At 39.7% G+C, this 18212-nt stretch overlaps 1 protein-coding gene across 1 annotated transcript in view; it reads right to left on the bottom strand.

The window, feature by feature from the left end:
* The window catches only part of adam12b (ADAM metallopeptidase domain 12b), a 79973-nt gene that overhangs the window by 32499 nt on the left and 29262 nt on the right, over positions 1-18212 (bottom strand). Inside the window, exons 4-11 of the mRNA XM_040140092.1 lie at positions 11093-11171; positions 8603-8679; positions 7597-7786; positions 6478-6543; positions 5611-5682; positions 4973-5142; positions 4046-4130; positions 1093-1241 (exon numbers count right to left, since the gene is read on the bottom strand). Of these exons, the coding sequence (XP_039996026.1) occupies positions 1093-1241; positions 4046-4130; positions 4973-5142; positions 5611-5682; positions 6478-6543; positions 7597-7786; positions 8603-8679; positions 11093-11171 (888 nt within the window). The remainder of the gene's footprint in view (positions 1-1092; positions 1242-4045; positions 4131-4972; positions 5143-5610; positions 5683-6477; positions 6544-7596; positions 7787-8602; positions 8680-11092; positions 11172-18212) is intronic.

The following is an 18212-nucleotide window of genomic DNA, read 5'->3' on the forward strand; positions in this document are numbered from 1 at the left end:
TAACCCCCATTTAATGTGTGGGACAGATGTATGATGTGATTGCTGTTGCTGTGATGGGTGGGTCTTTGTGAGCTGTTTCTTTGTTTGTTGCCATTTTGAAAGCTCAACAAAATACTTCAACGACATTAGTAACTGTGTCTTTCAGTCTTTTTTTCTGTCTTCCTCACCGCATTGTGGAATATATCCTGAACACATTCATATGTGACTTGCAGGATTCACCATCAGACAAACCAGACTGGCAGTGGACCAAGGGTGAAATCTGGTATTGCGCTCTAGCTTTGCCTTATCTGCTTGCTGTTTACTAACAGTCACAGAGTCCATCACTTGCAGCAGCACTGTTATCTCAGCGACCCAGGCAACACGAGTAGAATGCTAGAACAGCTGCTTTAGTCACAGGCCAATGTGTGTGTGTGTGTTTGTGTGTGTCTCTGTGAGTGTGTGTGTTTGTGTGTGTGTTTGAGCCCTCTCTCATACAGTACATCAACACATAAACAATAGAGCATCATGTGTATAGATGAAATTGATCCAAACTGTGCAACTAGTGGAGCTTCATGAATCCTTTTTTGACTGTTCAGGTTCAGAGGAAGTCACATATTTATTCGGAAAAGTTAAGCCAGTAAACATTTTTATCCTGTAGCTGTGTGAAACAAGGATTTTAAAGGGTAATTGTTAAATTTCTCTAAATCAATGTGCGCACAACTGAGAGAAACAGCCTGAAGTCATGATTTTAAACCTTCATCTGAGCTAATGTTTTTAAATCTGAAGCCATTTCTACCAACTTTGTTCCAACAAGATTTTACTGGAATAGACCACAGATTGAAAATGGAAATGAGGGAAAAACAATAATTAAACCAGCCTAAACTAACTACATGTATGCGATGAAATACTGAAAAACAAAACAAAAACAAAAACAAAAAAAACCCACAACCAATATAATTATTGCAATGACAGCGTGTTGCAGTGGACATTGCATTTGAATTTACAGCTCCTTCGACCAGTCCAGCGGCATAAACATTTGTGCCACGTTCTTCTTTCCTATTTTAATCTCTTCATGGATACTGTTTTGTAGGAGGGAGATAACCAGAATCTCACCCTGTGGAGGGGGTCATGATGCAGCCTCCACGATCAACAGTCATCCTGCAGCCACAGCCGCGCTCTGGGGTGTCGTGGTTCATGCCAAAGTTGTGTCCCAGTTCGTGTGCCAAAGTCACGGCTGCACCCAGTGGGTTCTCAGAGTGATCCTACAGTGGACAAAAAGGGCAGACCAGAACATGATATATATATATATATATATATATATATATATATATATATATGTGTGTGTGTGTGTGTGTGTGTGTGTGTGTGTGTGTGTGTGTGTGTGTGCGTACAGTATTTCAACAAAGTTTTTTGAGCAAGCAAAAGGAAAAAAGAGAGGAAAGAAAATACAAAGTTCAAAGAACTTCAATTTTTAAGCTGCAGATTCCCAAAACTGTTCAGTAACTGTCCGCACTGCCCCCCCCATCCTCCTTCTATTACTCATTCCCCTTGTGGAGATCTGAATTCATCTGCCATTCCATTAACCCTACAGACCCAATCACACCCGCTGCCATGGGAAACAGCTACTGCAGGGAGCTCCGTAAAGCTACCGCTGTATGACTCGTTATTGCATTGATAAGCGAGACAACTGCCCTGCACAAGGCAGACAGAGATGGAAAATGACGAGAGAGAGGTGGAGGTTTCAGTGTCAGACATTCTGAGAGAAGGACAGAGGTGGGCAGAGTTTGGTGGGTGACTGAGATAATTTAGTCAGTGTAGTATATATGAATGCCAAAGTGAGACTAGAGAAGAGAAGTAGAAGGAGAAACAGATGGAGATGAATGACACAATGGCAGTAGCCCTTTCATCTTCCATTGGAATGATAATGTGACGATATGATCATATTGTGTTATCATTTTATGTTTGATTTTGGATACATTTCCCACACTATGATTGAAAAATATTCTTATGAAAATGTTGACATTAAAGGAATGTTTTGACATTTTGACATTTTTGACATTCCAATCTCATGTGCGTAGGGTCAATATGAGGTTAACACCAGCGGCCGGTTAGCGTAGCTTAGCCTGGTTCTGCCCAAAGTTAACAAAATCCTTATTTTTTAAACATCGAACTATTTTTCTATTATTAAACATTTTGCCCAGCTCTGACTCTGAGTATATTCTAAGCACATTCATTGCATGTCTCTCTGAGAATATTGCTTATGCTGGAATTATGGTTATACATCTCTGCAAGTCTACACGGAGCAGGGTGTTACATGTAACCATACTGTAGGTTGCAGAGGCACACAGAGGAGTTTACACATACTGAAAAAAAAACAAAAAAACAAGTACACTCGAAACTCAAAGTCCATACATAAAACGACAACAGCAACTCTGCAAACGACCCCCAGAGAAAAATGTTCCAGCCTTGAGATAGATAGGGTGGTTACATATACTATAATGCTGATCCATATTAAATAACCCACAAAAACAAACAAACAAACAAAAAAAACATACTTGCATGCAAGGCATTTCAAATCTCGCTACCCCTGAGAAAGAGGCCCCCCACGTGGCTGCTACATATCTTACTGTGGTCTTTGAATGTTCTCTGCCATGTACATGAGAAAATCACACGCTTTCTTTGAAGGCGAGGTGATATGTCAAAGTTGAGGGCAAGCTGAGCTATTTCCTGCTCTGATTACAGAGCAGCAACATGGGTAGCTGCACCTCGCCTGGTAACAGAAAGGATGGGAAAACTTCCATCTGCTTCTGTCATATTTATCAGCGTGTGTCTCTGTGTGTACCCATGTGTGCGTGGAATTCATAGTTGAGTGCTTCCTCACAAAAAAGTGTAATATCAGAGTCAGCAGAAATGGATGAAACTCTTAGAGGCCATAGTCATTACTTTGAAGCAGCTATAAGCTGCTGTGATGGTGAGAATGTGATAGGTTTGGTTACGATCAAGAAATGCTCTGATAGTCTTTCTGATATCATTTCCAGCCATGTGAGAAAATCACTCCCAGACAAGAATACCATATAAAAAAGTTGATAAGGTTACCTGTCACAGTTTAAACCTAAGCATTCACATATAAAGACCCATTTGAGTTTACCTATGGAAACAAAAATAACGGTATGACTTTTTTTTTTAAATCCAAAGAATGTGTGGACCAATCAAAGAATTTGAGGCTGATTAACACATGGTGGTGCTTGGTTTGAGAAATGGCTCATCTTATCTGGCCGCCCCCTGATTGGTTACATGGCCGTTTCATCTCTGCTATCTGTGATTAATGGGGTCGGCGAACATCTGGTGAAGCCTATCCACAGCCACAGTAGGCAGAAAACAAATCTATTGATCAGGGATATACATCTGGGCTGGGACGTGATGGCACTGGGCAGATAACCACTGTGTGATTTGGCAGGGATGTCAAGTACTACAGCAGGCAGAGGATCCCAACACGCAGCTAATTTACTATGTGTGATAATTCAATGTACCAGGGGTGATGCGCAGTTGTGTGTTAAAAAGGCATTTTGATTCAAATGTATGCTCTGTAAGAGCTGGCATAAACAGTTTATCACATCTTATAAAAGTGTAAATTTTTTTGTTACACTGTGGTGTTCAATTTACCCCTTTGCCCCACCAACCCTTTCAGCGTTGTCATAGGAAAGCCTGATCGAATGGCTGGAAGACTTCAAATGACTTTACAAGGATCTGTGTATCTGCACTACAACCATTCTGAGAGCATGTTTTTACATATGCCTTTGAGCACTTAGGTGTTTAAGGCAATGACGGGGGCATGGATATTGAGGGAGCTCCAGTACAAATATCGTTAAGTTTAAAGCATGACTTCCTACCAGACCTGTCTGTTAATGCCCTTCCAGCAAAGAACAAACACCTTTTCTGCGTAAATCATTTCTGGATTGTGTTAGCCTGCTGAATCTGAACAATGCCCTGACTGATACAATCGTGCTACACAGAGGAAGGGGAGGGTGGAGGCACGGTGGGAGCAGCGAGAGGGTTTTGTACTCACCATGACAATGCCTCCAGACTGCTCAGCGGTGCACATGCTCATAATGGGTGCCATGCCAATGGTGGTGCCCTGGAAGTAAACCCCGCTGCAAAGGACAGAGGACAGAAGTAGGGTGGAGAGGAAAGCATTAATGCTTTCAAAAGTTTTCCAAAGCATTAATTTCCTACCATGTTAAGAGGTACTGTGCTGAATCTTTTGGTAATGAAGTAGTTTTAAAACAATTATAATTCAAAAGTATTATTTCCTGGGAGTTTTCACTGCTGTCAAACAAGGCAGGTGAGGAGAGGCCACATTATGCTACCTTCTACTAACATATGTACAGAGCCATATCTTTTTTTTTTAAGGCAGGCCTAAAACATAAATAAACAAATTAAGCTTTAACTTTCTTTGCATTATGTGCAAATAAATTGAGATGTATTATTTTTTATGTTTCATTGTCAGTGTCAAAATGTTTGGTTTGATACAATGAAGTAATGGTGATATCGCAACTGTTTTATTTACTGTATGTGGTGTAAACATTTGTTGATTATATTGTATATTCTAATATGGGCACCAGGATGAGCAGTTGTTGCCTAGGTGATAATAAATAAACACCCAGGTAAGAACAGATTTTTAGTAAATGTCAGCATGCTATGAAAATAAATTTATGGAAACAAGATCTTCAAATCTCTGTGGGCTGTTTTACACACAACAGTAAAATTAATGGAAAATAATGGCTGACTGAATAGGAAATCAGCGCGTAAAAACCAGAGTTATCCTCTGAAAATTGGTTAGCATTAATCTAAACTACAAGCAACTTCATAGCTAATGGGCTGAGACGTGTACAACCAATAGTACAGCCGTTCAAGGATCTGTTTTCGTATGCCAACATGAACGCTTGTTTATTCATTTCTGGGCTCAATTAATTCTGTTAAATTAAATTTCCACCTTATGAGCTGAGCATTGTCGTGAGGTTTCTGGGGCAGCAGTTTAACTTTCCTCCAGTCTAGGAACTCGTGCAGGGTGGTGAAAGGATCTTGGGTGATGGGACATTTGTCAGAGTCGCTCCACACCTCCAGACCCACCAGGGCCACCCGGATGTTCAGGGCTCTGTAAAACTTAAGAGGAGCATATCGATAACCACAGTGTGGATAAAAAGGTCAGGGGATTTATAGAGCTTAGATTACATGAATGATCAAAAGACCTTCAAAAAGATATGTGAGACACTATCATAGCCTTTTTCCTATGGTTACTCAACTCACTGAATTAAATTACATTTCATTATGGCAGCCCTGAATTCTCCGCTGTGCATCAGGGAGAACCTCTCTTTCCATGCTTTTCACATGATCAGAACATGTCTTTTCCACATCTCTATCCATTCTTGCCTCATGTAAATCCGTCTGCCTACTATATCATCTAGCTATAGATCCACAGCTCTGGCAGAGATTTTAGACAGACTAAAAGCAGCTGTTTTAGTAGGATGTTAATATATCACACAGTCATCCCATTAATCTCTGCTGCCAGCAATATTTCTATTTTAAAAAAGTGATTTATCCCTTCTGTGCAAAGGGGAGAGGATGTTTTACCTTGTCCACATAATTGGCTATCTCTGCCAGTCTCTGTTTCACCTTGTCCACGTCCTTCCCCTGTTTCAGAAACTGTGAACAAAATTACAGGTAATCATTGGTAGAAATTGGAGCATTTACACCCACAGTAGTTGTTTTGCATGAAGACATAAATGATACTGTATTTACAGCCATTTTCAGAACTAAAAAGCAAGAAACAGCAACCGCAAAACCGGCAATTTGTATGAATGAGTTGCTTATAGTATTCACAGGCTATACGTTTACTGTGTGTTAGGCAGGTTGTCAGGCTGTGACCATCCTGATCTAGAAAAATCTCCCAGTGTTACAGAGACGAATGGCATGGCCACAGGGAGCAGGTATACTGGCAGATCTGACAGCCTGCAAAGCCGTGGATCCAAATTGCAGCAAAGTCAGACCTTCTATTTCCACCCAGCTGCGCATCCACCTGTGTTGGTGCTGGACTTTAAATCTGAGCCTGACAACATACTTGATCCCTTATTCTTTCTTTTTTTTTTCCTTTCCTTTCTTTCCATTCAGGTCGGTGGCATTAGCTGCCAGAAGGAAACCCCACAATGAGCTCGTCAGTGCTTACGGGAGACTCCTCTGTATCCACACGGCTTTTTCCGGTTTCCTGTCTGCTCCGCTGGGGAATCGTTCAGCACTTCCTGTCAAAATGGAGCTGCTGCCACCAGACCACACTGCTTGCTGCACACTGACCTAATTCTGCAGCTCCAGTGGGACCTGCTCTACTGTTTTACAGCTTACCCTGCTTTTTTTCTGCTGTTTGAAGAGTCGCTGTGTTTTCAGTGTGTTGTTTCTGTTGTTCAAACACAACATTTGTGAATGGAAGCAAGGCAGATGCATTACCTCTCTGTTGTCTGCAACAATGATCAGCTCGACGTATTTGGTTGTCTTCTGAGCATGCCTTTTATGCTGAAGTGAAAACAGAGGTGCTGCATGTTATAAATGTACTGTGATATGCGGAAAAAAAACATGTCTTTCAAGGACCTTTATCCAATTAATTCTTAAAGATCTGTCCAATCAATAATTTAAACACTAAAAAATATCACAGACACACAACTGATATACAATTCTAAAACTGAAGCCTTCAGATGAACCCTTTTTAAGTCTGCAATACCTTAAAAACCTTAAATGAATAGATCAACCTTTTGGGAAACACACTTTTTGGCTTTCTTGCTGGGAGCTGGACAATAAACTCAAAACCACTCTCTTGTCTGTACAATACATATGAAGTTACAGCCAGCTTAGTTAGTTTAGCTCAGCACAAAGACTGTAAATAAGGTAACAAAATTCGCCTAGCAGCACCTTATTGCTCGCTAATTCACAAATTAAATCTCTTTTTTTTCTAAAATGTTGAGCTATTCTTATATTATTAAACATTTTTTTGAAGTGAAAGCTGCAGCTAAGCCACCAGCAAGATTATCTCATGTAACCATGAGGCTGGCATAACATCACACAAAAGCAGGTCATACAAACATTCAGTGATCTTTTTGCCCCAATGTCCTGTCCGTTAAGGTAGAACTGATGCTGTTGTAAAATCACAATGTCCAGATATTACTCAGGGTCATTAAGTACAGTATGTTGGTAAGATTCACTTCCTGTTCTCAGTTTGTAAGGCTTGGGAATAGGGGCAGATGGATTCTGCATATGTTCCATGCAAATCCGCAGCCAAACTTTCTGCATGGGCCCTCAATGTTGGGTTGTGAGTGCAGATAAAATGAGCGTAAAGCCCAAGGCAATACCCTCAGGGAACTTATCCAAACTGGTCTGCTTGCCAGTTTGCTGTTCTTTGGTCAAAAGCCCATTTATCTTTCACCAAGTGAATGTTAGTCTTACCCTTTGGAAACGTTTGACAATTAAATACTACAAAAACTGCTCAAATTGATGATAATATAGCTCTGAACTTTGATATCCAATGGCTGTAATACAAGCTTTGACATAAAAGCAACATAATACTCATCTCACCCTTGTTCGGAAGGATTGGAAGGGGCTTTTGATGTGGTTTTCAGGAGCAACAGAGGACATGTTGAAGCCATGGCCGCAGGCTCCTGGGGTCAGTCTGAGTTCTTCCACTCGGTAGATTAAGTGGGAACCAGTGGTTTGGGCGGACACTGGCTCAATGATGAATGTCTTGTTTTCAAGAGCGATGAAGCCTCTGCAGAGACATCAGTGCAACTTTGAAAACAAAGCTTCAGAGGATAACCAATCTCTCAAATGCAAAATTTGATGGAATGTGGCTCTCACTAATGAATTTTGTGACAACCGAAGTAGCCTTCAGCCCTCTTTTACGGAAGCCAATTGAAACATTAAAACATTTTTCTTTGTCTTGGCAAAGGGGCCGAACCACACAGAGCTTCTAAACTCCAATCTTGTTAGCATTAAAACTCTTAGGGCTTTGTGCACAAAAGCTCTTTCACAGTCACAAATGAGTTCAGTATTATTTCAGATCAGCCTCCTTTATGTGTACATTTTCATTGATATGACCACATCTCCAATCAGATCAAGATTATTTAGCCTGCAAATTGTTAATAACTTTAATGTTCTTTGTCATTAGCATTTATTAGATTGAAGAAAGGTCATCACGGCGAACTACATATTTTCTGTTTCCAAAAATGATTCCTTGCGGTTTAATTAAGCAGAAGATGAGATCGTGTATCTTAAGACTTGACTGATGCTCAGTTCTCAAGTCTTCCAGTTGTGCTTGGTCATTAGCAACAGTGAGATGCCTATTACTGTCCAAATGAGTGCAGATGTTTACTGGATGCCTCTGTGGACAAAAACAATGAGGTGTGACATTTTCTATTCCTGTGACTCACACACCAACTTACTGACAGTGCGCCTATGGGTCTTAAGAGCAATGGGCTGCTGTGCAGACTGACTTAAGTAAATACACACATTGCTTTGGCAAATAGGACTTAAAGGGCAGCGCTGAGATGCTGCTTGAATACAAAATGATGGTTATGTTTCTTACCGAAGGCCTGAGCAGACGCTGAGGGTGACATCAGAGTTTCGATGCGCCTGCACTTCCCCGTGGTAGTAGCAGTTATTCTAAAAGAGGTTGTTTAAATAAAAAGGCTTCACTTTCTGGAAATTAATACAATTCATGCAAAGAAAACTTAAAAATGTATTATGTTTTTTTTTTTGTTTTTCAAAAAAAAAAAAACGTTATCCGCAGCATTATTAGCAATAATTCTTACCACACATCAAAAGAGCAAAACAGGACAAGATACAGTGGAACTGTGCTGATGCTGTGCTAAGTTATGTTTATTTAAATTAGTATGCTCTGTAGAGCAGTATTTCCTCCTCTCCTTCTCCATACAAACAGGCCTTAATGAAATTTACAGTTGAAGGGAGAAGCAGGGAAACCGACACGGATGGGGGGTGAAAATAATATGGTAATTGTTTTTCCTTCATTATTCAACCAGGGTGATCTGTTGAAAGGGAAAGAGGACATTTAAGGCTCCTCAGACACAGTGAAAGCGCTGTTGCCTGAGCACTTGTTAAAAGGGATTACAGAACTCCATTTACTGTGTAACAGCACTCCAGTCCTCTTAAATCAATTGTCATTAGTCACTACAACGAACATTTCTCATTCCCAGTATTGAACTGGAGGAGAAAATATTTTGGGGTGAGATTTTTGAAAAAAAACAAACAAAACACAGTCATCAATCAGTCAACTTCTGGTTGATAAGAACAGTTCAACTTAGTGAGCTAGGTGGTAATGGAATCAAGATTCATTACATTAAGTAGAAAAATAGGGCAGCTACAAAGGCTCTGTGCTTAGGATAAGGTTGACCCAGATTAGTTCACCTTTCATAAAAGAAAACGTCAGACATTTGATTGTCTTTCTCAGTTATGCTGAGTGCGTCTGTGACTTTTACAGTAGCTAAATGCCTTCAGAGTCAAATATTCAGTTGTAAGCTCATTTTTATAAGATTTCCTGAAGCTACAAAAACCAAAAGAGAGATAGAATAAATCTGGGTTAAAACCCATTAACGTCTGGTCTTCCCCTTTTATTTCCTTTTAAGTGTCTATAAGTTTGGAAAAATCTTCTTATTTTGCACTGTGTGACAGTATTATATTATATTCTGTATCAACTTGCTCCAACTCTTCATTGAAGCTATATGTTTAAATTTAGTGAAATATTTAAACCCATAAAATTCAGCCGGACAAATTTTTGGAAACTTTGGGATATCCACTAAAAACTAAAGTAAAGCTCTGTTGGTTTGAACAATGTTTGGCTGCACCTGAGTTTGTAATGACAGACCCAATACAAAGCCACTGCTTGTTAAGGAGTTTTAATTTATCCCTTGATTTACAATTCTCGCTTTGGTTTGTTTCATAGGTGTTGACTTTTGTGCTGGAGGAGCAGCAGCCAAGTCATTTTATTTTCACTGATTTGTCTGTCTTGTCCGATAAATTCATAGAATGACAGAGTTTATTAACAGTGCATGTCTTTCCACTGAAAAGGCTGAGTTCAGTGACAACAGGCACTGAAAGTGTGCGGCTGCATGAGGCTTATCTTAGACAATACAGTATGTCTATTTGACAGCCTGGTGCAATGCTTGTAACATCCTCCCACTCAAAATTAAAGGTGAGAGAGAAAGTTTGGAAAACACTGTTTGCATAACTTTGCGGGAAATAGACTTGTCAGTCACTGTGGAATTACCGAACACTTCTCCTCCAGGCTGTAGGCGACCTGTCAAACTCAGTTAAACAGTGATTTCAATCAGAAGGGCAAGACACTGTTACCTTTACAGTCACAAATCACAGATTTCTGAAACCCCACAGAAATGTTATCCCTCCCCTACACGGGCTGCTGAGGATGCCTGTTGTCATGCAGAGAAACCTTGTTTCTACCTAACCTGAAGTAAAAACACCTTCATCATAGAATGATAAATAATTTCTTTCTGGATTTTCTTTTATGAGCCACATGATTTCAGCCATTCAAGTACAACAGTGATTGGCCTTGATAAATACTAGAAATTCAAAATGAAAATCAATCTTTTCATCGTTTTCGAAAGAGCAGCGTGCACTTTGCTTCATATTGCTAGCATACACTAAAACAAGCAGTCGGGGATAGATCAGCTGCTAAAAGGGGATTCCATAATGAAATCCCGATGGCAATGTTGGCTTAAAGACAGCGAGCATAAACCACGGCTTATCATCAAGTAGGCCACAGGATAGATGACCTGCTCGGCAGCAGCCAGGGGCTTTCAAATACACACTGGGTCACATTGTAGTGATTAAAAAAATCAAAACAACTAAACACTATCTAATTTCAAATCTTAAATTTGATTTTTAACTATAGCGTAAAATACAGTGTAGATTACAGATCCATAATACTGATCCTCCATACAGGCCTTGGTCCGTTTTGACAGTGCGTTTACAGTGTGACTGCAGAGCACCACTGCACGTCAACTTGACCAAAAATGTCAAAAGCACTCTAATGCCACTGTACCGTGAAGTTGTGAGCACCGGTGACTGCACTTCCATCCTCCCGGTAATGTGTCTCAGTGTAATGGCTTGCAAAAAGACCCCTAAGAAGAGAACAAAAAGAAAAGAAAGACACACATCAAACACCAAGGTATTTTTTCATTGCCGTGACCCTGAATTGATTTTAAAAGGTCTGTGATGAAAACTCGACCCTTAGTTGACTTTTTATGTAGATTTAGTAAGGATTTTTTTTTTGTAAGGATTTGGGGGGGTAATTGACAATGATGGTGGAAATGCTTAGCATTCTGAGGCTAGAAGAGACTTTTTGTGAATTTATTAGGTGATTTTGAATCCCCTGGCTCTCAGCACGACTGAGTAGAATCCCTGTTGAGGTAATTATTTTGGGCATGTGGGTTTCTGTGCATATGCGTGTGTATCTGTAGACATTTTTCAAACTGTGCGTCAGTATTTGTGTGTGTGTGTGTGTGTGTGTGTGTGTGTGTGTGTGTGTGTGCATTCTCCTCCTTGGGCCATGAGCAGATGGACGCAGGGAGCCTCACCCCAAGCATTGGCAAAGGAGCAGTAGGAACACCCATCTTTTGCAGCTGCATAATCACACTGACATCAGGCAAGATGATCTCAGGATGTGCGTGAGTGTGTGTGTGTGTGTGTATGTGTGTGTGTGTGTGTGTGTGTGTGTGTGTGTGTGTGTGTGTGTGTGTGTGTGTGTGAAAGAGAGGTCCAGAGAGAGTGCAAGAGAGAGAGAGAGAGGGAACGAAGTGAGAAGGTAACAAGAAGTGAAAAAAACTATTCTACAACTCTATACATGACATTATTTAAGATTTGTGTCTGTATGCTAAGTGCATAACTGCCATGTCAAAACAAAAAGTTTCACAAAGCATCCCAATTTGCCTGACTTTTTTCTGCAAAAAAGCTGGATTCACAAAGACAGAAGAGGAGATGGACAGGATTTGAAAACTGGAACGCAGTGTTTGTCCGCATCACAGTGGGAATCATTCATATCGCATAATGCTGTGGCATCCCACACAGCTTGCATGTACCAAAAAGCAGAATTAGACGAGAGTAGATTAAGCCAATAACGTACTTTTTTCATACTTTAGGGCTATTTAATATCTTATCTGGACATTTAAAGTTCATTTTTTATGCCCTGTTTAAAAAAGGATCAACCCTCTGTAGCCCAGGCTTGACCACATTTAACTTCATTAAATACTTATTATCTCTTTAATGTGCCTTATCATGCCATTAGCACGCTCTAAACCAAATCTGATAAGCCAGTGGCCAGTAATCACTTTAAAGAGGCTGGTACGTCTCATTAAAAATAGATGACACATCAGAGGCTAGTGTATGCTTACTGGAAAAATCACAAAATATATATCCTTATACTAAACCTGCAAATGCAGTGTTTAAAAAGTTACATTGATAAACAGCCACTTCGCAACAACGCTGCACACTATGTTTTTGTTGAAAAAAAGGCAAATTCAAAAGGCTCTAATAAAGGATGTGTTTGCAGTAATGATGGGATTTATGTCATGTCAGTGGTAATTCCAAGCAAATGCTCCCATGCTACATTTTGGTGGCATGTTTTCTGAAAGCCAGCTTAGGGCAGCGTGGCCCCTGATACTACGACATACTGTATTAAAGCTTTGGGTTTTACATGATGGAATCTGCCTGTAATCAACTCCTTGGCAAGAGTACACAGAGTTTATGAGGCCATGAATGTTAACTGTGTGTCTGACGAGAGTTTCCTCTGACCTTGCTGGTTACCTTTTAGCTCTGTGCTGTGGGATTGTGCATTTTATGCATCTGTAAATTACCCATGATAATGGGTGATAATCACATGCGAAGTACAGAGAAATAAATCTGAGCGGGTGGACTTCCTAAAAACCTTCCATTCTTCTGAGCACATGTGTATTCATTAATAGATATCAAATTTACATTGTGATTGAGAGCAGATAGAGAATGTCATCCTCGCTGCACCTAGGATGTGACGGTTGTGTGTCTCCACTAAACCGCAGCAATGGAGGAGAGCAAGGGGGCAGTTTCTCTCTGGATACCAGAATACTTGCATGTGTTTATACCACTTTTCTTAGCAACAACTAACCACCTCCATTCCTATTTTTGTCAAGAGGAACATGCAGCCAGTGAAATGCAATTTAGATGGAAAGTGGCAGATGAGAATTGGTCTGAAAATTGCCACAGTTCTCACCAGAAACCCAGTGTGAATTCTTGAAGTGCTGCTTTGAATTTTCCTCAAGTATGTTATAAGAGACAGGTGGTGATATTTATGAATGGAAGAGAAATGCAGGGCTTCTGATGGATATGCAAAATTACATCTTTTTTTTAACAAATGTGTCGAAACTGCATGAGGAAGATGATTTTCTCAGCCTCAAACTTTTCAATTTTTATTCTACAACTCTGATTGTAGAATAACTTAAAGCACGCTTTATGAAGTGCCCTGTGAACTGATAGTGTACATCTTTGCTCTTTTACAGCATGTTATTATATACTTCTCTGATGGAAGAACTTTCCTTTTTTCTTTATCAAAGATGGTGTGTAAATCTCCTAATTGCTTGAGTCAATAACCATTGATTCAGTCCAATGAGTGTGTGTTACGATTCATTAGACATGGTCTAACATCTAATTAACAATTCACTAATGGTCACTCAGGTTAATTGTGATGAATGAGGAGCTCCTTAATAGCACCTCAATGAGGCAGAAAATACTGTTACTTGCCTTAAAAAATAATCTCCCATCTCTTTTATTCAGCATTATACAAACTGCGCTTCAGTATATCACATCTGAAATGACGGCAGATTCAACTGTTGTTGCTGAGCCAAACGTGTTTTGATGATTTTTATTTGAGGAGAGCAAATCAAACCTAGCGGCCACAGATTCGCTACAACAGCATAAACTTGATGTGTCAAGAACTGTTTTTAATATCATCCTTTTCTCAGGCATCCAGAGAATACATTGATGTGTACAAATTTAAAGCGCTGAGCCTCATTTACATATATGTGACTCCATGCCTCATGTAATAATTCACCATTACACAAAGCCCCTTGAGCATGAAACCATTTGTGAGAAATCTGGCTCTTCTTGCAGTCTCTGCTTCCTTTGAAGACTGCTAACTTCAGTGATTTCTTTTAATCCCCTCACCCCCACAAGCCTAACCCTAAGCCTTCCTATGGCTGCTACTTATGGTACTCTATGCCTGACTCGAAAAAACAGCAGACTATTACAGAAGGAGAGTGAGATGAAGAAGAGAGGAGGAACTAAAGAGGTGTGGTTGACAAGTCTAATTCTATTTCCACATACGGCTGCGTTCCAAATTGATTTACATACAGCTCAGTGTTCCCTCAGCTTAGGCTTGGCTGTGGCGAGTGCGCTGGAGTTTACAAAGCCAGCAAAGCCAGAGAAAACCAGGGAGAGACGGAGACGAGGGTAGGAGGAGCGGAGGGAGCAAAAAAAGAAAAATCCTCTGAACTGCAGAATTAAAGGAGTGCCTTCCTTCACTCTACTTATCTGGTTTTGTAAAAGATTACTCATGTACATTTGTACTTCGCTTGGTAACAAGCACATAACTGTAGCTCGAAATAATACAATGAGTCATAACATGAATCTGTTCTTTACAGGTGTCAATTTCATCACTTTAACTGTATTATCAGTTTGGTAGCAAGCTTTCCCGTATATTTTCATCCTTACTGTGTGTTCAACTAGGTTGTCTTGCTGCCATTTAAGGAACTGTGTTTAGCTACAGCAGTGCTTTGAGTGAAATGCTAACATCAGATTGCTAACATGCTCACAATGACAATGCTAACATGCTGATGTTCAGTAGATACTTAAGCACAGAGAGGCTTTGCGCTAAAAGCTAACACATCTTAGTTTAGGAGCTGAAGTGTTTAGTCAATTAATCGATCAGTCTGCAACTATTTTGAAAATCGATCATCAATTGTTAAACCGGGCCAATTGTTTCCAGTGATTCATGCCTCTCAAATGAGAGAATTTCTTGCTTCTCTTTGTCATTTATCATTGTAAACTAAATGTATTTGGTTATTTGGACTTTTGGTCAAACAAAACAAGACATTTGAAGACATTATATTCAGCTCTGTGAAGTTGTGATGCGCATTTTTTGACAATTTTATTAACATTTCATTGACTAATCGATGAAGAGTAAAAAAAATAATCAGCGGATAATACCATAATGAAAACTTAAACTGCAGCTCTACTTAGTTTTGTGTGTTGACGTGCTAAAATTCGCTAATCAGTACTAAACATGAACTGCTAACTGAAAAGTCAGAGAGAATTTTTTGCCAAGCCCTCAAGAAAATGTGGAGATATTTCCCTGGAAAAACTGAAAAATATTGAAAGTCAGCTAGTGGCACTAGATAAGATGTCAGGGCAGCACCAGCCTCATTATGATACAACCTCTTGGGCCTTCTGGTGAAGGTTTCATGGCAATCTGTACTTGTAAAGATTCTTCAGTCTGAACTACATTGGTGGACAATGTGACCAAGGCTAAAAAGTCACATTAATGAGAGAGCAGAGTAAATTTTTCCAATATAAACACTCCATCGGGCAGCAGACCGATATCAAACAAGCAGGCTGATGGGCCAAACCTATTTAAATATTGACTGACCAAAGCCAAGATAGCTCCTTAATGAGTCAAGATCCCTCTTTGCTTAGTTAAAAGTCACAGAGAAAGCAGCCTGTTCACTTAAATCATTATGCAGTTTTCCTAAAAAAAAAACAAGTTCTGACAGGCAAAAGAAAGAAAGAAAACCAAATCCTGAGACGATAAAAAGTCATTTCTACCAAGCTGTTTTTAGAGATTAAAGACACAGAAAGGCCCTGCAGATACTAGTGTACCAATGACTCAGTCTAAGAGTGTTCAAAACCCACAACGTACTAGTAAGAGTGTTACAACTTGCGTCCACTTTATTGTTGACATTCTGTCCAGACCCAAATGAAAACCTTTTGCCGTGCAATCACCAAGAGAGCACACTCATTCAAACAGCGTTCTCTGTCTGTGTCCGCAGAGGGAGAAACAAGGCTCCCTACACTAGAAAACAGAGGTGAATGATGAGTCATGGAACAATGAAACAGTTATGGGAGGCTGTCTCTCTCTCACCCACAGGCATTCATGGGGAAATACATATGCCTGATAATACATTCAAATGACGTTTTCCTATTCGAGCTACATCACTGACCATATGATTTCTTTTGTGCCTGCTCGACTTGTTAGCAATGAAGAATGTAGGCCCCATGAAAGCTAATATACTGTGTAGGTGTTGACAGAAAGTTATATGAGGCAAAGATAGTAAGTGACAGTGAGGTCATATGATTATATGATTTTTCTCCTTGGGGGATAGGGGACTGGTGATTGACAGTGACCACTGGGAACCAGAGAGCACCCATCCAAAAGGAGACATTTTTAAAACGCTGATGTACTGCAAGTACCTCTATTGGATCGTACCACTCTCCTGATCACTATACAGCACTCGAGTGAAAGGTGAATGTATTACTGTGTAAGATAAATGCCTTAAGATAAATGTAGGTATCCATAGGGGTTCTGCATCAATTGTCAGACATTTTTCTAGTGCATGAGAGTCAGTCACTTTCCTCTGCCTATGCCTTGTCCCTCTGCTATATCTTCTCACATCTCCAAAGCTTTTTACATTGTTTTATAGCACAGCAATAGTTACGTTATCTTTTATGCTTCTGGATAATTCTTCTTTGTACCAACCATTCCTTTTTACTGGCACTGCTTTTTTTACTAGCATAGAGTCTTAAATAGTCTTTAGAATTAATAGCAGAATTTGGGTAAAAATGCAAAGCTGCAGGTGCAAAACAAAGATTAAAAATTCTGTGCTGTCAAGCCCCAAACCTTTTTACAATTCTAATGAAAGCACACATCAGTTTGGGTGTGAAACATTGCAATTTGTACTGTTATTATTTCCCTCAGTTGTGAACTAAATGACAACCACCACAGCTAACGGCTGTGAGGTACAGCAGAGCTGTTAAAGAATGAACTGCTTCATAGCTGCTGGCCTAAACGTCCGGAATATTTAACACCATAAAACGATTCCCACACTAAACATATTTTTCCTCATAATTATGCAAAGAGCATGATGTCATATTCCCTCTGCAACCTTTAAACGGAAGAGTTTGTCAAATCAGTGGGAGGAAAAATGTGCTCATATACAGCGCAGTAAGAGTGAACCGTGTACATGAGTCCAGGCCAATCGTTTAATTTCTCTCTGGGTACGGTCAGCTGCTATAATGCAGGCTTTAACTGATCCATCTTGTCCAAAATAAGCTGCTGGCGTTTGTATCCCCTTCACATATTGCACCACTGAGGCTGTTTGCTGTAATTAATGCTCCGAACTCTCACAGCTAAACACTAGATCATTGTGAAATGTGTGACCAAAGGAGTGTATGAATTCTTTATTAACCTATCAAAGGAGGGCAGAATATTTCTGGGCACCTGATAATGATGGTATAAACTCAAAATGCCTAAGGCAACATCATCGCTCCTAACAAGCAGGGAACCCCAAACTGTTTATATAGTAGGCTCTCCGTAGCGGAGTGCTGAATACATGCCTGATCAATTTATCGTGGTAACTGATGCAAACGGTTTCAAGTTTAAGGAAATCTTGTGCTGATTATCTTTAATCACTAATGACTAAGGAAGTCCAAATCCACCCTCAACCTCCTCTTGGCTTCTTCTCTGCATTCAGAAAAAATTAAATCTGCTTTGAGAGGTTACACCGATTTCTATAGGAGAAGGTATTTTGTATTTCCTTGTGTTGAGACACTTATCTCTGCTTAATAATTAGTAATAAAAAAATGAAGTAAAATAATAATAGTAATAATAAATCATGTCAGCATAAGTCGTTTGTTTCGATATTATTTTCCTTGCCCTGAATGAAATCAACGTTTGCAGCATACTAACCTCAGTAAACAGCTGATTATCAGTGTTTCCTAAAAAATAATGAAATACACATCTAACAGAGTTTTATGTAACTATTATACTTCAAATAATGGAGTGATATGAGAAAAAAGTATCTGTAGCAGCAGCGTTTTCATTGAACCCAATATAAAGCCTGAATAATCATCAAGCTTAG

Source organism: Xiphias gladius, chromosome 11 (assembly GCF_016859285.1).
Source record: "Xiphias gladius isolate SHS-SW01 ecotype Sanya breed wild chromosome 11, ASM1685928v1, whole genome shotgun sequence".
Lineage (NCBI taxonomy): Eukaryota > Metazoa > Chordata > Actinopteri > Istiophoriformes > Xiphiidae > Xiphias > Xiphias gladius.